Source organism: Chiloscyllium plagiosum, unplaced genomic scaffold, assembly GCF_037043375.1.
Source record: "Chiloscyllium plagiosum isolate Xiang-an unplaced genomic scaffold, Cpla_swu_hap1 HiC_scaffold_24, whole genome shotgun sequence".
NCBI classification, from domain to species: domain Eukaryota; kingdom Metazoa; phylum Chordata; class Chondrichthyes; order Orectolobiformes; family Hemiscylliidae; genus Chiloscyllium; species Chiloscyllium plagiosum.
The window spans coordinates 54,578,105-54,602,616 of record NW_028270162.1 but is presented as its reverse complement, the minus strand read 5'-3'; the positions used below and the strand labels follow the sequence as shown (position 1 = coordinate 54,602,616).

General features: G+C 41.7%; 2 protein-coding genes across 3 annotated transcripts in view; one reads left to right on the top strand and one right to left on the bottom strand.

Annotated features, from left to right (window-relative positions):
- Window positions 1-2,915, bottom strand: part of LOC122562839 (radial spoke head 14 homolog) — a 707,211-nt gene extending 704,296 nt beyond the window's left edge. Inside the window, exon 1 of the mRNA XM_043716094.2 lies at window positions 2,717-2,915. Coding sequence (XP_043572029.2) covers window positions 2,717-2,915 — 199 coding nt within the window. The remainder of the gene's footprint in view (window positions 1-2,716) is intronic.
- Window positions 2,916-2,928: 13 nt separating this feature from the next.
- rab36 (RAB36, member RAS oncogene family) overlaps window positions 2,929-24,512 on the top strand; it is an 82,215-nt gene continuing 60,631 nt past the window's right edge. The window contains exon 1 of one of the 2 annotated variants that reach the window (XM_043716095.2): window positions 2,929-3,104. In XM_043716095.2, the coding sequence (XP_043572030.1) occupies window positions 2,929-3,104 (176 nt within the window). Of the gene's footprint in view, window positions 3,105-13,982; window positions 14,178-24,512 lie in introns of those variants that run through there. The other variant, XM_043716099.2, reaches the window with a different exon arrangement.

Genomic DNA, 24,512 nt, shown 5'->3' with positions numbered 1-24,512 from the left:
AAATCAGAAACAAAAACAGGAAGTGCTGGAAAATATCAGCAAGTCTGACAGCATTTGCAGAGAGAAAGCACAGTTAACATTTCAGGTCCAGTGACCCTTCTTCAGAACTCAGGGTCTCTGGACCCAAAATGTTACCTCAGCTTTCTCACCAAAGATGCTACCAGATCTGCTGAGTTATTTCAGCAGTTTTTGACACTATATCGGTTTTGGTAAGTTTGAAATAGAAAATGAAAAATGCTGAAACATGCATTTTTTTCTGTCCTGGTGTCTGCAGGTAAAATTTGGGAGTGTGAACTTGAAGCTTAGCATCAGAACTTAGAATATCAGTTAAGGTGTCAATTATTTCCAATTAATGACTTGGACGATGGAAATGAATGTACTATTGCCACGTTTGCAGATAACACAAAATAAAGTGGGAAGACAAGTGGTGAGGATAACACTGAGTCTACAAAGATATAGTGACAGTTAATAATAGTGGTCAAAAACTTAGCAATATTAATATCATGTGGAAAAATGTGACATTATGCACTTTGACAGGAAGGCTGGAGGAGCTGAATATTGTTTAAATGGAGAAAGACTGCAGAAAGCTGCAACACAGTGATTTGGAGGTCCTCATGCATGAATCATGAAAAGGTAACTGGGAAGGCAAATTAAATCTTGATCTTTATTTCAAAGGGTATAGAGTATAAAATTTGGGAAGTCTTGCTAAATAAAGCTATACAAGCAAAAATCAGACCACACCTACAATACTGCAAACAGATTTGATCCGTTTATCTAAGGAAATATATAGTGGCACTGGAGGCAGTCCAGAGAAAGTTCTCTAGATTAATTCTGGATATGGAGGGATTGTTTTATGAGGAAAGGTTCAGTAGGTTGGCCCTATACTATTGGAGTTTAGGGGAATGAGAGGTGACCTTTTAGAAACATTGAAGATTCTTTGAGGACTTGACAGTACAATTACACAAAGATTGTTTCCCCTTGTATGACAGTCTAGGACCAGAGGATATGATCTCTGAGTAAAGGGTCACTCATTCAAGACAGAGATGAAGAGGGTTACTTCTCTCAGAGGGTAGTGAACATATAGATTTTTTAACCACAGAGGGCTGTTGAGATTTGGTCATTAAGAATATTCAAGACTGAAACAGAGGGACTCTTAATCAGTAAGGAAGTGGGAAAAGGCAGGAAAGTAGAGTTGAGGATTATAGTTGTGGTCTCATTGAATGGTGGGCAGATTTAATAGGGCAAATGTTCGATTTCTGTTCTTCGTTATGGTCTTAAATATTGCAGGTTCAATGGAAGGTAATCAATGAACAAAAGACCACAGGAAAGAGCTCACTCCCACCTTCTCGAGGGCAACCCAATGGTTGAGTAATAAATGCTGGCCCAGCCAGCACAGCAAACATCTCACGAGTGAATTTTAAAAGTATAGTTCTGTTTTTGTGTAGTTTATTACTATAAATCACACTTTAAAATTTTTATTAAATGTTGTGCTTCCACCCAACCACCATAGAGTTTTATTTCTCTTTTATACTGAAAGGTCTCGTGCTTAAAGGTCTCTGTCATTCAAAATTATAGGATTAAAGAGATGCAACAGCAAATAACTGATTATAGTTTTATCAATATATTGCTTGCCAATTTCCATTGCATATATAACTTCTGACTGGCAATATTCCCTGTAATCTTTCTTCCATTTGTGCAGCCTGTTTTCCTTGACAGTGCATTTTAACACCACCAACTTGGAAAGTAGTTAGTGCCAGTTTTTCATTCGGATATTGTGAGCTGCATCCAAGAGGATTCCAAAAAGCCTCTGTTTGCATTTAATTTGCATTGCTAGGAGTCCTCTTACGTTCTGAATATTCTTCTAATAGGATATCCTAAGGATTTGAAAACTGGATTCAGCACAGGAAATTATGGAAGGGCAAGAGTGCTTAGTGGATGTCATTCAATGCAGGAGAATACTCAAGTTACAAAATTCTAGGGCAACTGTTATTTGTAAGGGATTGAAGCAGCAGTTTTGGAAAGTCCAATCCTAAAAGTAATGAGACCCTAATTAGCTGGAGGTATTACGGATGATAACTGTATGCTCAATAAAACATTCAGCAGAGGTTCCATCAGAATGTGTATATAGGATGTCAACCTGAGAGGGTAACAGGGATGCTGATGGATTTGGGTTGAAGGTATAGAATTGAAACTGAAAAGGTTGGCATCACAGTAGCATATATTTTGTCACAGAAGAAAAATTGTCTCCAGTGAGACCGAGGGCTTAGTATTGAATGGAAAGTCAGGGAACCTGAAGCAACAGCCTGAGAGTTGGCCTCAAGTTTTGTTCCAGAAGGAAAACAACATGGCGAATGTGGCACATTGGTTTGACATGTCTTCTACTTCAAAATGGAGTTGATCCAATAGTTAATTTCCAAGTATTAGTTCTTATTTATTAGTGCTTACATACCTTGATTGCCAAACCTTTCTTTGGTTAATCTATGTCCAGGAAAACAGAATTATTTTCAGTTTATGATAGATACCTATTATCATAATAGATAGATAGTGTTAAAATGTATTTACGTAAGTCACGTTCACTGAGCACCTAAGGGATAAAGCCAACAAGGCCATGTTGACACATCCAACTTCCCGAGCGCCTTGTAACTCCTCTAAACTTGTCCGGTACCTTCTGTTTTAAGTGTGTGTTGTGCAACAAGTGAAGAGGGTCTTCACTTACCGACCTCGACCGCCGAGTAAGCTAACTCGGGGTCGTGCAGCAGGTCACACAGAGCCATGACGGCCCGTTGCCGGACCAGGAGCTCGGGATCCGCCAGCTCCCGCTTCAGTTTGGGCAAAGCGCGGTCCCCGAAGGCAATGGGCGCTTTGGTCGGGTCGATGTGAGGAGGATACTTGGCAGAAATTCTGGTGTGAGCCATATTTTAACAACAGATGTTTTTTGTTAAAAAAAAAGGGAAGTTCCGAGGGCGCAGAGAAGTCGAGCTCGCGCTCCGCCGTTTCACAGGCGAAAGTTTGAAAGCTCGGCTCGCGGCTTGGCTCAGTTGCCATAGCAACGCCCGAGGCCTTCTCCTCCCCCAGGCACCTGCAATCAACACTGCACCTCACAGGTAAGTGGGTCGCCAACATCAGTCACAAAATCTACTTTGGACAGTCTCATTTAACACAGGAAAACGTCCCAAGTGCAACACAATGTCGTAATATAAAAGACTGTGATAAAAAATAAGGAGGTTAAAACAATGACTGCAGATGCTGGAAACCAGATTCTGGATCTGGAAGAGCACAGCAGTTCAGGGAGCATCCAAGGAGCTTCGAAATCGACGTTTCGGGCAAAAGCCCTTCATCAGGAATAAAGGCAGTGAGCCTGGAGCCTGGAGCCTGGAGAGATAAGCTAGAGGAGGGTGGGGGTGGGGAGAAAGTAGCATAGAGTACAATGGGTGAGTGGGGGAGGGGATGAAGGTGATAGGTCAGGGAGGAGAGGGTGGAGTGGATAGGTGGAAAAGGAGATAGGCAGGTAGGACAAGTCCGGACAAGTCATGGGGACACTGCTGAGCTGCAAGTTTAGAACTAGGGTGGGGTGGGGGAAGGAGAAATGAGGAAACTGTTGAAGTCCACATTGATTCCCTGGGGTTGAAGTGTTCCGAGGCAGAAGATGAGGCGTTCTTCCTCCAGGCGTCTGGTGGTGAGGGAGCGGCGGTGAAGGAGGCCCAGGACCTCCATGTCCTCGGCAGATTGGTAGGGGGAGTTGAAATGTTGGGCCACGGGGCAGTGTGGTTGATTGGTGCGGGTGTCTCGGAGATGTTCCCTAAAGCGCTCTGCTAGGAGGCGCCCAGTCTCCACAATGTAGAGGAGAATTGGATATCCATGGTGAAGATGAGGCGTTGGGGGCTGGGGAAACGGAAGTCTTGGAGGAGGTGGAGGGCGTGGGTGGTGTTTCGAACGTATGTGGGGAGTTCCTGGACTAGGGGAGATAGGTCAGTGATGAGGTAGGTAGAGATGAGTTCAGTGGGGCAGGAGCATGCTGAGACAATGGGTCGGCCAGGGTGGTCAGGCTTGTGGATCTTGGGAAGGAGATAGTGCGGGGTTCCCGGACTATGAGGTTGGAAGCTGTGGGTGTATATCCATGGTGAAGATTTTGGTACACCTCCATCCGACACTCTAATTCGTTTGGCCGAACTGGTCCTCACCCTTAACAATTTCTCCTTTGAATCTTCCCACTTCCTCCAGACCAAAGGGGTAGCCATGGGCACACGTATGGGCCCCAGCTATGCCTGTCTCTTTGTTGGCTACGTAGAGCAGTTGATCTTCTGTAATTACAGCGGCACCATTCCCCACCTCTTCCTCCACTACATTGATGACTGCATTGGCGCCACCTCGTGCCCCGCGAGGAGGTTGAGCAATTCATCAACTTCAACAACACATTCCACCCTGACCTTAAATTTACCTGGACCATCTCTGACACCTCCCACCCCTTCCTGGACCTCTCCATCTCCATTAATGATGACCGACTTGACACTGACATTTTTTACAAACCCACCGACTCCCACAGCTACCTGGATTACACCTCTTCCCACCCTACCTCTTGCAAAAATGCCATCCCATATTCCCAATTCCTCCGCCTCCGCCGGATCTGCTCCCAGGAGGACCAGTTCCACCACAGGACACACCAGATGGCCTCCTTCTTTAGAGACCGCAATTTCCCTTCCCATGTGGTTAAAGATGCCCTCCAAGCATCTCGTCTATATCCCGCACCTCCGCCCTCAGACCCCACCCCTCCAACCGTAACAAGGACAGAACGCCCCTGGTGCTCACCTTCCACCCTACCAACCTTCGCATAAACCAAATCATCCGCCGACATTTCCGCCACCTCCAAATAGACCCCACCACCAGGGATATATTTCCCTCCCCACCCCTTTCCGCCTTCTGCAAAGACCGTTCCCTCCGTGACTACCTGGTCAGGTCCACGCCCCCCTACGACCCACCCTCCCATCCTGGCACTTTCCCCTGCCACCGCAGGAACTGTAAAACCTGCGCCCACACCTCCTCACTCACCTCTATCCAAGGCCCTAAAGGAGCCTTCCACATCCATCAACGTTTTACTTGCACATCCACTAATATCATTTATTGTATCCGTAGCTCCCGATGCGGTCTCCTCTACATTGGGGAGACTGGGCACCTCCTAGCAGAGCGCTTTAGGTAACATCTCCGAGACACCCGCACCAATCAACCACACCGCCCCGTGGCCCAACATTTCAACTCCCCCTCCCACTCTGCCGAGGATATGGAGGTGCTGGGCCTCCTTCACCGCCGCTCCCTCACCACCAGATGCCTGGAGGAAGAACGCCTCATCTTCCGCCTTGGAACACTTCAACCCCAGGGCATCAATGTGGACTTCAACAGTTTCCTCATTTCCCCCACCTCACCCTAGTTCTAAACTTGCAGCTCAGCACTGTCCCCATGAGTTGTCCGGACTTGTCCTACCTGCCTATCTCCTTTTCCACCTATCCACTCCACCCTCTCCTCCCTGACCTATCACCTTCATCCCCTCCCCCACTCACTCATTGTACTCTATGCTACTTTCTCCCCACCCCCACACTCCTCTAGCTTATCTCTCCAGGCTCCAGGCTCACTGCCTTTATTCCTGATGAAGGGCTTTTGCCCGAAACGTCGATTTCGAAGCTCCTTGGATGCTGCCTGAACTGCTGTGCTCTTCCAGCACCACTAATCCAAAAATAAGGAGGGTTGAGGGCATCCATTCTTTTAGTGCCGAATGATGGGCAATTGTCATGGTCAGAAAGGGAGGACATTTATGGGAGTGAAAGAGGTTACAAATTGTGGGGGTAGGGAGGGCTAACCTTGAAAAAGATTAACATCAAGGAAACTAGATGGAACAACATAGTACAAAATCCAATACTGAGAGTTTTTTAATGGTGCAATGGTAGTGTCCCTATCTCTGAGTTAGGAAACTCCTGTTCAGGACCCACTTGCTCCAGGGATGTGGAGCATCCCTGGACAGATGATTATACTTACCTAAAATCAATTTGTGCATAATTCAAACACTCTGATCGCACAAAGGTTGTAAAACAGGGTTGTTTTATTCCTCATTAAATCTTAATCAAATGTTAAAAACTTATTAAACTTTTAAATTATTTACCTTAGCTCCAACTCCAGCATGATAACATTACTATGTTCCTGACCTCCAAACAACAGATTTCAGCTGGTGGAGGTTGAGTGCTAACTTCCCATGGTTAATCCAGATGGAATCTTTCACTCTTAAATTATGAGTGCTGCCTAGATAGTCGACCTGTAGAGTTCTGACAGCTGTTCATCTGCACAGGTCTCAAGTCACCATCAGAGACTTTTCTGCTTGTAGCTTTAACTCCTCACCAGTCTCCAATTATTATCGCTGCACTCGGAAGCACAGTGAATACTCTTGATCTCTCTATCTTTAAAAATAAACAAATCTGAAAGGCTGCTGATCCAATTAAAAAGTGCTGAAAAGACTTGAAAACAGCAATATTTAAAGCTGCATTAAAAAAAAATTACAGAAGGTAACAAAAACACAGAAAAGCCCCATCCTGCATTGCAGATTCTTACACTGGCATTTTAAAGAGCAGAATGTAGAAAGAAAACACATAATTATGGACTGGTAATCCATTTTCATTCTATCAGAATTTAAGTTTTTTAAATCTTTTTGGATCAGCAGGTAACTGACAAAATCAAGCTGTCAAACATCCTCTCTTTGGGCACTGAAGAGTTAAGAAGAATAAAAATCTTCTGGTATGTTTGACACTGACTAGATATTCTGAAAAGCATTTTCAGATTTTTTTATAAGATTAATTTAAAATTCAAGTCTGTTTCAGGATATACAAGTTTGAGATAATGTATTGCCCACAGTCAATTGAAATGATTGACCAATTCATAGGCAATTGTTGTCACAAAGCTACAGCATATAATTTCACAAAAGCTAACTTAGCTGAAAGACTTGTGAAACTGGTTATTACCTTTATACCCATCGAATTCTTCAGAAAATCATTTTGGACAAACCCAAAGAGTAGACAATTGACACTTGTAGGAGAAGGATACATACTTGCAGGCCAGCATCAACTGCAAGTGTTTGTCTCTAGAACATCTATCACAATCATCAACGGGGTCAGGAGAACATCCAAATCTTGCATGAGATGTGGCTTATCCCATGCATCAAAACACTACAGCATTTTGTGGCATTTGCAAGCTTTCATCCATAAGAGTACATCGGTGTGTAGAAATCCAATTGTACAGATAAACCCCAAGTACAGTACAATGTTCCACAACAGCATGTGAAGGACCAACCAAACAAGGTACAATGCCAAAGTATAAAAAGTACGACACGTGCACATGAGCATGCCAACAAAGTCAAACAGGTAACCACAACCTTACAGCCTGCTGACCACAATCAAATAGTACATTGGAGGCTACCAGAAAAGTTGAAGCCAATACCTCCACCCAACTGATATACCACAAAAGGAATGGACAATATATTACCAGTGCCAAAATTGACACTTACGCTATTACAAATATCATTCCTTTACAATTCTGACACTTGGTGCAGTCGCTGAATTGGTGCAATGCTATGCAGTCCACACAAGACAAACTAATTGCTTAGAACAGGTCCAACATTCCATGTTGGAATATTCCATTTTCCATTTTAAGTACCAATACCTACATGTAAAAATGATATAGATGAACACCTGAAACCTTGACATCATTGAAAACGATGGACCTTTGATCCATTTACATGGATCTGAATATTATCACAAGGTGTCAAAGCCATCAGTTGCATTACCAATGATTCCAGTCCAGAACATCGAGTCTATCCATCACCTGACAGACCTTCACCTAGACAGGTTTGGCAACTTTAAAGGCAATGCAGTTTAGGAAGACACCTTGTATTTGAGGATGACCCAGGAATACTGATAAATTTTGGCAGATAAGATCAGAACTTCAAGTAAAATGTTTCAGAATATTTCATTTAATATCTTCCTGTACTTTTGGTACTAATGGACTAACTACAGATATTTAACATGTCTGTTTATGCATAGAAAATATTTCTTTTAATGGTACCATTATATAGCTACCTGACATTCTTTGAAAATGTCATGCAACAGTTATCTGAGTGCACGTCAGATCTTTCTGCAGATTCTCCACATAGAAAATTGGTGACTCTGGGAACAAATCTTCCAGGTGTCATCTATATTGTTAGAAACAGGCACAGCTCAATAATGTGATGGTCCCTAGTGATAGCCTGTCTAATCTAATCTGAGTATTACACATATATTATTAGGAATATGACACTTCTTGCAATTAAAATCCTCTTTGAACTTGTCACAAATGTCGTTGAGCATTTACTTATTTTTAAAACATATGTGACATCCATTACTTCTCATAAATGCTTAACTTTCCACCATGACAGTATAATAATGACAGTATAATGGATATTGACATAGAGTGAAAATGATAGTAAGCATTAATTTTTGAGTCCTTACAGAAAATGGTCAAAATATTTTGTTTTGAGAATTCTTCTTGAAGATTATAGTCATAGAGTCATAAAGCACAGAAACAGACCCTTCAGTCGAACCAGTCCATGCCGAACATAATCCCAAACTAAACTGGTCCGACCTGCCTGCGTTTGGCCCATATTCCTCCAAACATTTCTTACTTGTACTTATCTAAATGTCTTTTAAATGTTGTTCTTCCACACACAAACCACTCTCTGTGTAAAACAATTGCCTCTCATATCTTTTTTTAATCTTTCTCTTCTCTCGTTAAAAATATGTCCCTTAGTCTTGAAATTCCCCACCCTAGGGAAAAGACACCTACTATTCATCTTATATGTACCCCTTATTATTTTTAAAATAAGGTCACCTCTCAACCTTCTATGCTCCAGTTAAAAAAAAGTCCTAGTCCATCCATCCTTCCTTTATAACTCAAACCCTCCATTCCCAGCAACATCCTGGTAAATCTCTTCTGAACTCTCACCAGCTTAATAATGTCCTTCCTATAACAGAGTAACCAGAACTGGACACAGTATTCCAGAAGAGGCCTCACCAACATCCTGTATATCCTCAACATAACGTCCCAACTCCGATATTCAAAGGTCTGAGGGCTACTTTTTCAATTTCAGTGATGACATTTTCAATCTCACAACATGAGTGGGGGCAGACATTAATATTTCCTTCTGTATTTGTGTTGATATTTTGGATATTTAAACTCACAGACTCAGAAGAATTCATCAGTAAATACCGACTCATGATTAAACTTAAAGCTACAATAGAGACGATCAGCTTAGATTTCCTGGACACCACAGCTTTTAAATTGGCTCAACGGCCATAAGTTTTCAAAAAAGGACATGAGATTCCAATTGGCATTGGAGGGCATAAAGCACTTCCCACTTTTCACCAACTAACAGTCTGCAGGATCTTACCCTGCCAGGCTGCAAATTGAGCAGAGATGATCCTCATGACACTTTCTCTGCTATATGTAAAATGGTAGACAGGCAGGAGGATGGAAGAACACAGCAAGCCAGTTAGCATCAGGAGGTAGAAAAGTTGACATTTTGGGTGTAACCCTTCTTCAGGACTCTATTTTACAAAGCCATCTGCCTGCTTCCTAGCTCCCTCGTGTCCTTTGTGTCTGTCTTCACAGAATAACTACAAATTATGTACCAGCAATTGAGGGTAACCAAGGGGAAAACAAGAATAAGAAACATGAGATAAATAACACAGCAGAGTGACCAGCAGAGAAGTGGTGTTGGAGAAATATAGAGGATGAAAAGCTAATGGATCTCAAAGACCTTTCCTATATCATAAGGTCAGAAGTGTGGATATTCTCTGATAATTGCACTGTTTGCAGTATGATTTGTAACACTTCAAATGCTGAAGAATTCTGTAGCTAAGTGCACAGCAAGATCTTGACAATATTCAGGCATGGTAAATAGCAAGTATCATTCCCACCAGACTTGTGTCAGGTATTGATCATCTGTCATCTGATTAGAAACCAACTTTAGTACATAGCTATATCTATATTTAGTGAATATTTGAAAAAAAGCACATTGAACAGCCCAATAAAGTTGGCTGCTATAATCACATGACCAGAATTAGTGGTAATATTCCAGAAACTTCTCAAAATCAACCAATCAGTGCCCTTTGTACCTCTTGATGAGAGTGGAACACTAGCTACTGTGTCATGAATTGTCACAAAATGTCTGCCAGAGGAAAAAACCTTGACACTAGAATTGTAAGTTACCCCATTCTGTAAAAAGTGTAAATGATGTTTCCTTTAATCTCTGAGATGAGCCACAGACAGTTTATGTACAAAGAGATAATCTGTCTCAATGGTAACTTGTCCCCTCAACCCCTAGCAGAAACGTTCGGTCACATGTTTCCACAGTACTGAACCTGACTGCATTTTATCCATTGCAGTCAGTTTGGGGTCAGCACTGCTCCATGTAACGTTGACTGACAAAATCAAAATCCATAGCACTGGGCTACGAAGGAAAAGCCTTTGGTCTATAAAACGCAGCCAACTAACTAGTAATTGTGTTTTCCAAAAGTGATCAATCTTCTTTCATCAAAATAGAAAAGCAAAAATTACATTTTAGCAATACTCTTTCAAAGACCTTTTTTTTAAAACATGTAATCTTCCGTAACAGTCTCCAACAAGAGAGAATGAAACCATTTTCCATTGATGTTTAAAAACATTGCCATTTTTGAATCCCCTAACATAAAACCTCCTGAGCATCACTACTGACCAGAAACTCAACTGAACTAGTCATATACACACTGGCTACAAGAGCAGGTCTAAAGGCTGGAAATTCTGTGATGAACAACTCACCTTGTGACTCCTCAAAGCCCATCCACCATCCACAAGGCACAAGGGATGGAATGCACAGATGAATATAGTTCCAATCCCACTCGAGAAGCTTAGCACCATCCAAGACAGAACAACAACCTTGATTAACACACCATCCACCTTTTTGAACATTCATTCCCTGCATCACTGGTAATGACAACAATGTCTAGCATTTCCAGTGCAATACAGGATTCAGCAAGCCTCCAACAGCACCTTCAAACCAGTGACCTCTGCCACCTAGAAGGACAAGGCAGATGATTTGACCATATATAGCATTACTGAAATATTCAAAATGGTATTCAAAGAAATGCATGTCAAAAATGAAATTTTAGGACAAGTCAATCCAGTCTGTGGCACACATATTTAGATGCAACCCAACTCTATTAACCAAAAATGGCATCAAAGTTAAAAATCACACAACACCAGGTTATAGTTGGACAGGTTTAATTGGAAGCACTAGGTTTCGGAGCACTGCTCTTTCATCAGGTCAACCACCGGATGAAGGAGCAGCACTCCGAAAGCTAGTGCTTCCAATTAAACATGTTCGATTATAACCTGGTGTTGTGTGATTTTTTAACTTTGTACACACCAGTCCAACACCGGCTATCTCCAAATCAAAAATGGAATCTTACAGTGCAATGCCCTTCTGACAGAAATTATGTTGTATCCAATCTTAGCAAATACTGCTAGCAATCTGTTTGGTGGCTATCCTGCGCCAATACTTTCCCTGTCTGTGGTACGGACATTTCTCTACTTCTTTCACAAGACCTTCAGTATTATGTTTGAAAACATTAGTTTTCTCTGTTCAGATAGTGTTCAAAGCAATGCAGGTCCAATTCAGTTTTCAAATGATATCCACCATGGCTTGCAGCCAAAATTCATCTCCCTTTCCACAAGTACTGACTGTTTTTCAGGAGCACTAAGTAAAACTGAGATACTACTGCACAGAATAAACATGTTAAGCCTCAATTACCACTGTTTTCTATTGCATCCTGCAACACATTGAATGAGTGCAGGTAAATACATGCAGTGATCTCCACACTCATTTTTGAGAGTTAACCGATTTTCCTAGTTAATATAGTTAAATAATCAAAGTTTTAAAAGGAAGTCATTCTCTTCACTAAGAGCACAATTTTATGCAAGGGATATCTTCAAATTGGATGAGTTTTTCAAAAAAAAACTTTTTTTGGAAATGCGTAATTAAAATATTATTGAATGCAGTGTTAGACAAAATAGTAATTGCGAATTGTTTGTCAGACTATTTAAATGAGAAATACAGCAGTTATCATTGATTATCTTGTTATCTTCAGAAGTGTAAACACTATTAATTATTCAGTTATCTGGTTCTTATAACTCAGGGATCTGTAAGCAGTTCTCATCCGAGATTTTCATTTTAAGAGCTTGCGAAAAGTAACATGAAGAATTATTGACGTTCTTCAAACAGTCAATCGAATTGGATTGCTATATACTGTCCTGCCTTTGATATTTTGTTGCACTGAATTATTTTTAATTGTAAATAAACTAGAAACTGATTTGGCCTTTGAATAATGTTCAACAAGTGTGATAATAAAATGTGTAAAATCACCAGGAAGTTTTGTGGGCATCGTAACAAATGACCCAACTAAAGAAGTAAATATTTATCACAACCGAAATTTAGATTAAATTATCAGAAGTAAGTGACATTCCTCTGAGCAAATAACTGTTGATGAGCACAAGAAGAATTGTAATTTGTGTTAGGTGTGACTAAGTACAGATTTGAGACGGCCCAGGGAACTCCTTATGAACTCAACCTGTAAGCCTCTTTTGGTTCGTCCCGGAGATCATGCCTTTGGTAGTCTGGAATTAAAAAAAACTCTTACAGACAGTTTAGTTTAATTTTAATCATCCCCTTCATTTACTAATAGCACCACTGTTACAACATATCACGATACCTATAAGCCAGGCTAACTGAATTGTAATAACTCAGGCGAGTAGGACATCACTCTTTCCTTCAAGAGCCCTGGCAGGCTACTGTGTTGTACTATCACAAACAGACTACATTTATACACAGGTTTACAAAGGCTGTACTATCACAAACACAAAAAGTTAACAAAAGCACTGCATGTTCTGAATTAGACTGATAATAGTGAAGGATTCAAACATTGTTATTAATTTCACAAAGCAACAGCTGTGAATGTTATCACTCGGTGTCCTATACAGGTTCACTGATGTTAAGGCAAATGTCCTTAATTGTCTTACCCTCCTTGCCTGTCTATTTCCTAGTGTGCAGCAAATGTGTTCTATTATTCAAAATTACATTTTAGTCTAAATGTTTAAGGACAAGTTTTAAAGCATTGGACTTTCTCAACTCCTCGTTTTGTCATTATACTTGCAGTTTATACAAGTTTATTAATTAGTCCATTTAATTGATTTGTATTCTTAATAAGTGAAGTGCCTCCTTTGGCAAGTCATCACCTGAAGGAGCAAAGTCTGAAAGATGCTGGATTTCAGCTTGGAAGTTCGGGGATGGAGGTACAGGGGTATACAAGGGTCAATTAACCAGATTCCTCTTTGGCTTAGGCAAAAAGCAATGTACGGTCCATTTCATGCATAACCGATGACAATATAAACTCATTGGATGAGACCAAGAGCTATCAGTATGTTCTACACGATCCATCTACACAGCGACCATAACCAGCAAGTAACACTCCATCCACATAAATTGGACAATGGTGGGGCAGGTATTTTCCCTGCATTTTGAGAAATCATCGATGTAGGTGGGCGGCACGGTGGCACAGTGGTTAGCACTGCTGCCTCACAGCGCCAGAGACCCGGGTTCAATTCCAGCCTCAGGCGACTGACTGTGTGGAGTTTTCACATTCTCCCCGTGTCTGCGTGGGTTTCCTCTAGGTGCTCCGATTTCCTCCCACAAGTCCAAAAATGTGCAGGTTAGGTGAATTATCCATGCTAAACTGCCCGTAGTGTTAGGTGAAGGGGTAAATGTAGGGGAATGGGTCTGGGTGGGTTGTGCTTCGGCGGGTCGGTGTGGACCTGTTGGGCCGAAGAACCTGTTTCCACACTGTAAGTAAGCAATCTAATCTAAAGGTGCAACATTGCAGGCCAATGACTGAACAAGGAGGAAATCTAGCACTAGCCGATTCTGAAGCGTCATCATCTGCGTTTCCTGTTCACCAGCTTCAAAGTGTGGGCAGTTGACTTGGCGGGTTTTTCAATGTCATACGCAAGGTCACTCATCTGATCGAGGGCCATCTCAACACCCCAGCCAAGAATAAGACCTCTCATCAGACCACCAGGTTTGTTGATGGAAAAAGTTATGTAAGTCCTGTTTTGTTTTTCCTCGACTTTTTGTTCCATACTGATTCACATGTTGGTGGGCGTTCCATTCATCATCTACTTGAAGTACTTCATGGTGGAGGGTAAAAAGTGATTGGGTGTATGCTAGGGCACAACGTCCGTACCAGTCATTGGGTAAATATGGGAAGGTTTTGTTTCCACATAGCTAATGAAAGCTAAAAGGAGTTCCAAGGGTGCACTTCAGTGAGTGAATGACGAGTCCACTCAGAGCGAGAGCTGAATCTTGTAAACAGTGGGTGCTATCAAACATTCGGTTGTCCAAGTGTATAAACGGATGGAGAGCAGGAGTACGACTAGTGTCTTTGATAATAATTTTACATAGTTTTTGTTTCACTTGCCTCATTTCATGGGTACTGGAAAGTCTTTTAATGCACCATTCTAACAGCGGAACAATGTTAATGTTGAATCCTTCAGGTTTGTTAGTGCACTTCACACAGCGACACGCATCTTCTACCGAATGGGTTTTTCCATCACAAATGAGGGATTGCATAAGTGGGTGAGTCCTATTTATACACTGTACATCAGAATGATGGAAGAGTGATCAGATTAAACCTAGATCAGGGGGTTTAGCTCGAATGAAGAAACCATTAGTAACAGAAAGAAGATTGGGAGTGCATAGTATTTTTGGTCTTTCTTCATCTTTCCAGCTTGTCTTGTTAATTACAGTAGCTACTGAATACAGGAACCGTGTAATGGTATTTCTGTCAGTGGCGGTAGATCGGATAGGAGAGCATTCTGTCAAGAAAGTATAGGTGGTCAGTCTCATGGCAATAAGTGCCTTAGAATTTGGTGATTTTGGTTTATGTGCTCAATACTGCAATCTGTACAGTTCATTTTGAGAGGGGAACAGACAAACATTTCAAAGTAACAGTTTTTGGTTGATAGAGCAGATGAGGTTGTGGAATTGTGCCACCTCATGATGACTGGCATAGAAGTATTGCGAGGATGACAATCATTTGAAGAGTGATGTTTGGGTACACAATGTGAATAGTTTAAATGAGTTTCAGCTGGGCAACTGCATTCATGACTTCCAATGGTATTAGTACAGGTTTCAGTTATACAGTCACATTGGAGTTTTAGCCGGTCTGAGATGTCACAGATGGCTTGGTTACATTTAGGTGCATGTACTTGGGTTAGGTTTCCATTGGATGCCTGTATCTGTACTAACACTAAGACTGTGAGGGGGATGCAAGTTTGCAATGTCCTTTGTAGACCCATGTTGAATGTCCTTCTACGTTTGCTGCAGTTTCAGTTGTCAAAAGAACTTGATAAGGATCTTTCCAGCAGGAGCCCAATTTTTCATGATTGAAGTCTTTCAATAGTACGTAGTCACCAGGGTTAATGTTTTTAAACATTGGAGCTCTTTCTTCTTCCTTCCCTGATATTTGATATGCTTCTTTGACCTGTTGATGATAGGACTGCAATGCTTTGGTTAGCTTAATCAGGTACCTGTGCATTTCTTCTGCCATGACATGCACATCAACAGGGTGTTGGACAGTTAATGGTGCAGACCAGGGAGTCCTCAGGAGCTTTACATATATCAGTTCTGCTGCTGAGAGTCCCGTCTTTTTCTGTGTCATGGTTCTCATATTAAAAAGGGAAATTGGGAGCACTTGCAGCCAATTAAAGCCTGTTCCTTCGACCAACTTGCTTAGCTGACCTTTTAAGGTACCATTGGCACTTTCAACAATTTCTTGGGGATGCTTGGCACAACGGAATTTTTGAATCATATTCAAACTCTTACTTAGCTCCTTGTTTAGCTCCACACAGAAGTGAGAGCCGTTATCAGAAGAGACGGTTATTTGTACTCCAAATCTGGGTATGACTTCCGTTAACAGAATTTTACAAGTAGTTGTTGCTGTGTAGTCAGTACAGGGATAAACTTGAATCCATTTACTAAATACATCGATTATCACTAAGCAATATTTATAACAATGACATCTAGGTAACTCTATAAAATCTAACTGGATAGTATCAAAAAGTGCACTCAGCAAGGGAGTTTCATTAGGATTGTACTTTTGACAAATTCAGCAATTTGGAGCTGCTTGTTTTGCTTTTTCTGACAGGTGGGGATTCCACCAAGCTTGGAGAATTCTGACCACCATTCCCTCTTACCTACATGCATGTGTGTATGAACATAATCAACTAGAATAGGCAGAAGTGAGTCGGGCTGACATGTCTGTCCTACTGGCGTAACCCAAAGCTTATTGTAACTACTTACGTAACAACCATGGTTCATCCATCTTTGTTTTTCCTCATCAGAGGCATCCCCCAATGAGTCCATATCTGCTCTAGGTCAGGCATGATTGGGGTGACAAAAGAGGAAATACGATCTCTCTTTGGTTTCCTATTCGTCATTTGAGTAACCATGTCTTTTTGCTCAAAAGCTGCTTTCTTAGTGAGTTTTGAGAAGATTTGTAGCTCAAGTTGAGGCTTTGGATGTAGGTTTGGATGTAGGACAAGCCAAACAAAGACACTCACGAGAATTCCTAGAAGCATGGCATTCCAACCGGAACACTATCAACAAACACATCGAGTTAGACTCCATCTACCACCCCCTGAGAAAAGGAACCAGAAGTGACTTCACCACAGGAAATGACATCACCAACCCAAAGAAACCTAAACATATAAATCGAAAGCAGGAATTTTCAGCATTGCTTTGCATGAGGTCCACTGAAGATGTTACCTAGTAAGGTAACGAAACGTCTGGAAATGAACCTTTCAGCTCAGTGAGCAAACCTATATCCAAAGCTGCTTTCTTAGCAGCTGCATCAGCAGTATTGTTGCCTTTAGTGACATCAGAAGCACGTAATGTTGGAGCAGTATTTAAAGGAGAGAAGCTGATTCTGAAGTAATAAAATCTCATAGCGACTTAGATGAGCCACAGTGATGTGTTGAGTACATTTAGAGGTAAGCAAGGATACTGCAGAATGCGAGGTACAGACTTCTACATTTTGATGTAAAGTTATATTAGAGGCAGCCAACACCATAGTATGGATGGCAGGGAGAATCTGGGTGCAGGAAGGCATCCCTGAGCAACATTAGTAGAATAATAGGCAACAGGGCACCCATCATTTAGGACATCCTGGTTTAGGGACCAGAAAGATGGGTGTATTAATGGAAGAATGGCTTGCTGTAGAAACTAATCAAAGACAAGTTGAATGCCAGCTTCACCTTCTGGTTTTGGGGGTATAGAGGGGAGGACAGAATTAGGTTTGATCAGAATGGAGATGGGTGGGACCTTAGCAAGAGTTGAAAAATGTGTTGCTGGAAAATCGCAGCAGGTCAGGCAGCATCAAGGAGCAGGAGAATCGACGTTTCGGGCATAAGCCCTTCTTCAGGACCTTAGCAAGGCCCATCTATGTTTTAAAGGCTGCCCAGACTCCAGGATGTACAGCGTCCTGCAGGTGAGGGTGGGCATGATGATGATGAAGGCCAAGGAGTAAGGCCGTGCGTAAAATAGGATCGATCCTTGAGCAAGCAGCTGAATTTCATAGTAAGTTTGATCAGGTGGACTGGCAGTGATATCCTTTGCGGAAAAATGGACATAAGGCAAGAAAATTTAGAGTTATGTTTTATTTTGCAGCAACAGCAAGCATGACTCACTTCTGTAGTTCATCCTCAGGGCTAATGAATGCTGAATCCACTTGAGTTTCCAGGTTTAGCAATGAGATCAGGTCAAATTTGATATCAAGCCTACATTTGACTAAGTGTGGCATCAAAGAACCTGTGCAAAACTAGAGTCAAAACTCTCCACTGCTTGAAGTCATTCTTAGCATAAAGAAAGTTTTTGTGGTTTTTGGAGGTCAGTCATCCCAACTTGAGGTTGCCACTGGATATTTTCCTTGAAGTAGATATTTTCTTTAAATTTTCGAAACCTGTTCAGAGATATTATTACACACCTTTATAACAAGTTGGACTTGATCCCATTCCCATCCAATTTCCCACCTCCTCACGAATGGTAACTTACCACATTGAACTTTACCTTCAGCTGACTTCCCTAATCCGAGCACCAACAGTACAACTTATTGATGCCCACCCTGGTCTTCTGTGCTCCTCTATGAAGGCCAAGGTGGTGGTCACTGCCAATAACCCCCCCTTCCAAATCCAGTGCTGTCCAGCCTACTTTCCATATACCTTGTGTTTACCCCATCCCTGGCCTTGATTCCACCACCCATTTTGTCAATGAACCTACAGCTACTACTGCCCTCCATCTTTGCTCTCTCCTTACTGATCATTGTGACAGGACCCCAGACTTTATTTAACCTGGAACTCTAACTCACCATGACAAGGATCTGCTGGACATGACTGACCAGATCCCTGTCCAATGTCTTCACAGATCCTCGAATGACAAAGTGCAATTGGCTGACATGTATGTGCTGGACATACAGAATGGACCATTGCCCATTCCCTTGACTGACTACAGTCATCAGATTCCCTGATCATGAGTGACTCTAGTGGATGACTGATCATGGCCTAATGCCTGGACTGTGTACAGACTGTGCCCATGATCTCCTGATAGACAAGGTCCTTACCTAGACTGAAGGGACCCTTCTGCCCAGTTTCTGACATGACCATTTTGGTGAATAAATATGCAGCACATTTTGCCATGCAAGCAGTTGGCACATGCTGTAGGTGTTAGATGCAACATCCAGGTGTGCTGCACAGCAAGACAACCCTATCCCGCTCGCATCCATCCCCGGACAGATGTGAGTAGAAGTGAGATGCAGCCTGGTTCAATCCATGATGTAGTGTCTGTGCCTTTGCTTTACACATCCTTACAGCAGCCTTTCAATTCTAGTTGCAAGTGTGCATACAATGCAAGTCTGTGCTTCCTAAGCAGTCTAAAAGTGAATTGGAGAAATACCATGATGGTTGAGTGGGGTTGGCTGATGCCACTCACCATTGTCAGTGCATGAGGGGTGTGTGTAGCTTGTGACCATTGATCATGCCCTGCAATGTAGTTTAGTGCTGAGCAGCATGGAGGGTAGTTGCAGCCAGTAGAGAGCTGACATCACCAGTTACCCACTCTGACTTCCATGTTAAGAATTCTTGACATATCACTTGTTTGGTAAGATGGAAAAGAATACAAGTTGCAGCATTAATAATGCATTTAACAAACTATAGACACCCATAATCGGCTATCCTCCCTGCCTGGTAAGAAAATTAATCTTACTGCTTGACGAATGCACAAACAATGCAGCAAGTTGTTCCTGATATTGACATAGGCTTTGCTAGACATTTTGTGTGATTCTGTCACAGATCTCACCATCACCCACATCACTCAGACCTCTATTTATTTCTCCCACACCTTTGAAAAAGGTTTGGGAAAACATCTGCAGAAATGGCATAAGCGGTTGAAAACCTTGTTTTTTTTATGTCGTACTCCATCCAAAATATGGCAAATGCTAACTGAAGCCCCCAAATTCAGTGGTCCAGGCCCACTACCGCTCCTAACACTGTGGCTGAAGGTAAGGTAGAGGCTGCAGGTTTTGAGTCCCTGTCTGAGACTGAGATACCACTGTGGTCAATCTCCTCATAGAGCTACTAAGGGACATTTCCAAAGGGTGTTGCACCAGCATCACTGCAGGAGCAGCCTCTATCAATGGAAGTAACTGTACAGATACTTTGTTCATCAGAGGGACCACAAAGGTGGATGGATGATGACAAAGTCTCGCGAGAGCTGGTTCCCTTATCTCTGAATGTTGCCACATCAGCCCTTTCAGGAAACTTTGGAGGGAACTATCAGAGTGGACAGCTGGATCAGTCCATGCTTTGTGCACCACATGTGCCACTGACTGATCAATATTACAGATTTTCGGCTGCATTCCAAAGTTCAAAACATTGTTCCTGCAGTCACTCAGAGTGATGATGCATATGTTTCTCCAAGAAAGTGACCCATCCATCAATAGTGGAATTCATATGCTGAGGGACAGCACCGTGGCTCAGTGGTTAGCACTGCTGCATCACAGCACCAGGGATCTGGGTTCAATTCCAGCCTCAGGTGACTGTCTATGTACAGTTTGCACATTCTCCCCTGTCTGCATGGGTTTCCTCGTGGTATTCCGGTTTCCTCCCACCGTCCAAAGATGTGCAGGTTAGGTGAATTGGCTATGCTAAATTGCTCATAATGTTCAGGGATGTGTAGATTAGGTGCATTAGTCAGGGGAGATGTAGAGTATTAGGGTAAGGGATAGGTCTGGGTGGGATATTCTTCGAAGGGTTGGTGTGGACTTGTTGGGCCAAATGGCCTGTTTCCACACGGTAAGGATTCTATGATCCTATGAATAAGACACAGTGGAACACATAAGATAAGTGGACTCTTCCATTCTCATCTCATGACTCAGGTAACTTCAACGTGTGGCCAATCTCGCATTGATTCTCCAAGTAGAGTGTCTAATGTGCAAGGCTGCGACTGTCCACCATTCTCCAAGGGGTTTGTCACAGCTGACTCTGCCTATCCCATATATTCCTGCCTTGAAATGATGTGCATTTCACACCATGTCATTATCTGTAACACACTCAAGGACCTGTGGAGATTTGAGTATTGCATGGATAGATGGACAGGCTCTGAGGTTTCTTCCACATTTGACACTTCTAGAATGGCTGGCCCTAGTGGAGACATCTGAGAAAGTAATTATGATAATTCATCACTGAAATGATTGTAATGAGGTCAGCCAGGTGGTCATCAGTATGAGTTCCCTGATTAGAGGTTATTCATCTGGTCAAATCAGTGGCCCTGGCTGATAGATAAGAACAGGAGTGTCAAACATTATATTCACTCTGAAGGAGCTGGATCAATGTCAGGGCCGCCCCATATGTAAATTAAGGGTGACTTGGTTATGGGATACTGGCCTCTGTGGAGTTATTTTGACTACTGTCAACAGATGCTTCAGCGACATGAATTATGGAGATGACAGTTTATACACTGACAGTTTGTTGCGTGTTGGGGTGTTGGGTTAAGTTGTCATGCATCTTCTGATCTTGGGATTTTGAGATATTGTCACTTCATGTCAGACTCTCATTTCTAAATCTCCAATATGACAGTGTCTTGCAACTCTGGCCAAATCAAGAGCCAGCTCTTCAAAATGTAACAATAAAGTGAACAGGGTGCGGGTTTCCCTAGAGTCCAAGCATGCTCAATCACTGTCATTGTGTTGCTTGCCAGTTTGACCTGTGGAGTGCAAAAAATATGCCATTAGGAGAATGCTGTCTCCCTCATTTGCATGAGATGTTGCAGACTCCCACTCGCCCACTGTATAGTTGTGGTCAGATGATGAACTATGCTTATAAGTTATCAATGATGCTATGTATACTGCTCTCTTACAGTCAGGAAATCGCTATGAGCTCTCAGGGACTGGTGAGCAGGAGCTATGACATCTGGGTCGATCTCTGGGCACATCTTGCCAAACCTAACCAAAACAAACTTTAAAATCTTTGTGCCCTGGACTCAGTTCCTCCTCAGTATTCCCAGAGTGTAACCTTGGGGATAATAAGAATGAGGAAATTAGGTTATTAATATCAGCAGAGAAAAAGTATTGGAGAAACTCAAGGGACTATATCAAGAAAATTCCCAGGACTTAATGCTCCATATCCAAGGGTTCTAAGAGATGAAAGCAGTGATAGTGGATGGGCCTACAATGAGTCAGTAAATTCTGGAACAGCTAATTGAAAATTGAGAAAGAAACAGAGAACTTCACAGTCCAGGTAGTTATTCTGAGATCAGTCATTAAACCTGCCTCATTCCACATTATCAGATCCAAAATAGCCTGCTCGTGGTTGGAATACACAACATATTGGAAACATCCTTGCTACCTCTGCCAATTTGATTTTTCCCAATGTACATCTATGAAACCTATGCATGAAGATTAAAGTCACTCAAGATAAATGACGTTTACTCATTCTCTGTCCTACAGAACAGTTTCTAAGAGGGGGGATGCTATAGACTTTTCCTATCTGATTACCTTTAAATTATTCTACATGCTACTTCCTACCTTCATCCATATGGATTCTATATCATTAATAAAGTTACTTTACCACTTTTCTCTTCTAGCCTGTCCTTTCAAAAGGTCGTATACAGTACTCCTGAATGTTCAGTTCCCAGCTTTGACCTCCTTGCAACATGTCTCCTTAATGGCTGCAAGATCATACTCAAGATAATCTATTTGTGCCTTTAATTCATTTATTTTGTTTCGAATACTACTCACTTTCAAGTAAAGACCCATAAATTTTGCCATATTACCTGTTATTCTCCCTTTGTCTCTATTTGTTGTTTTTTATCAATGCTTGTATACTCTGTTCCACTGTGGTTATGATTGTCAGAATAGTTGCCTTGCCAGATGCTTTTGATTTGCATGGCTACATTTTCCTCCTCTTGCCAATGGTAACTGTTAGGGTAGATAAAGGTAACCTGTGGGGAAGTCTGAAGTTATTCACTAATCTAATTAACCTTAATTGCACTGCCTCTAATACAAATAAACCCATCCTTAAATATAGAAAAGTGAGTAAAATAAGGAATATGAGTGTTTTATGTTCTCAGTTTGATTTTGCAATTATCAATATGGTTGCAACAATATAGTAAACAGTCTTAAATGGATGGCACAGGAAGCAGTTCACCTACAGACAACTGTATCTCTACTCCAAAGCAAACTAAAAGACCTTATGGTGAAAGTATACAACTCATTCTGATATTTCAAGCAATCTATAATTCTAACCTACTTTTAAGAAATAACATCTCTTTTGTTGAGCCACATTTGACAGAATTTAAAACATCCGCAAGTCGCAGCATACAATTTTTTAAACATAATAAATTCTATTGAAGGTAGTAACGAATAACTTGCTACTGTGCTACATGTTTGCCTGGTTTCTGTACTTTATTTGCAGCATATTTGACCTCAATCATTCTGAACAATTCATTTATGCTTTCCATTTTTCCTGGAGTTAGTAATTTGTGTACCCTGAAGTTAATCAGTTATGTATTGCATCGCAGAGTGAAGTTGAATCAGCCACCAGTTAAGTCTGTCTGTGCCGAATGAATAACATTTTCATCAACACCTAGAAAGAAGTTCACTAATATGAACATAACTATAAGACAGAAGGTACATAAGAGATCTAAAAAAGGAATAAGAGGGGCAGAGGGAGTATGAGCTCAGAATGGTGGCTAATGTAAAAGAAACCTAATAAATCATGAAAAGATTGTTTAAGGAAAGGTAATTTGTGGCCCCCACCATGCCTATTGTAGATTTGTACTCTGTACTGTTCATGACCCTTACAGGCATACTTTGTTGTCCAAGATTCTCGTGTCACAATCTCCTGCTACACTGTTACCATTTCCTTTATTTAAAGACCCTTGGCCCAAGCAGCCCTGTTTGATGATACCTTCAGAGTCGAATGTGGTGCTGGAAAAGCACAGCAGGTCAGGCAGCATCCGAGAAGCAGGAAAGTTGATGTTTCCGGCAAAAGCCCTTCAATCAGGGACCTGATGATACCATCATGTTGTTGTAGCAAGCAATGATTTGCACTATGGTCCCTCTGAGCCCAAGTACTCCTTATGTTCCAGAAGGCCATAAGTAATGAAAGAAAATGAAGGTAGAACATAGCACACCTTTACTAATAACGTAAACAGACAGAAGAGGTAACTCTATTCGAAAATTGCGGCTGTGATTCTACAGATCCACTTGTCCTCTTTAAGGTGAAATGTAGGAGCAACAAGCCCAGAAAGCCGTAAATGTCTAGGGATATTCAGGACTGCACAAAAAGGAAAAGAGAGTTATCCAATGTGTACAAAGGGAGCAAAACAACAGAGACCCTAGAGGAGTATGGAAAGTGCATGGGGACTGCAAGAAGGCAATTAGGAGAAAAAGAAAGGGTATCTTGCTGAAAAATAAGATTGGGGGATATCTATTTTCAAATTATATCAAAGGGAAGAAAATAACCAGTGAAAGAATAGAGCCTATTAGGGACCTAGGAGGCAAATCAGTGGACATTAGTAGAGTGTTAAATAAGTATTCCATATCTGTCTTTTTTTGAGAAAAGGAGGATGCAAGTACGGAACTCGAGAAGATGGACTGTGAAGTTCTTATGCAATTGATATAAGAAGCGAGGTGGTATTGAAGTTCTTGGCAGATTTAAAGATGGATAATTCCCCTGTTCAGATGACTTTTTTTTTCCCAGGCTACTGTGAGAGACAAGTGAGGAAATTACAGGGACCCTAATCCAACTTTTCAAATCATCTCTGGCCACAGTGGAGGTGCCAGAAAACTGGAGGACACCTA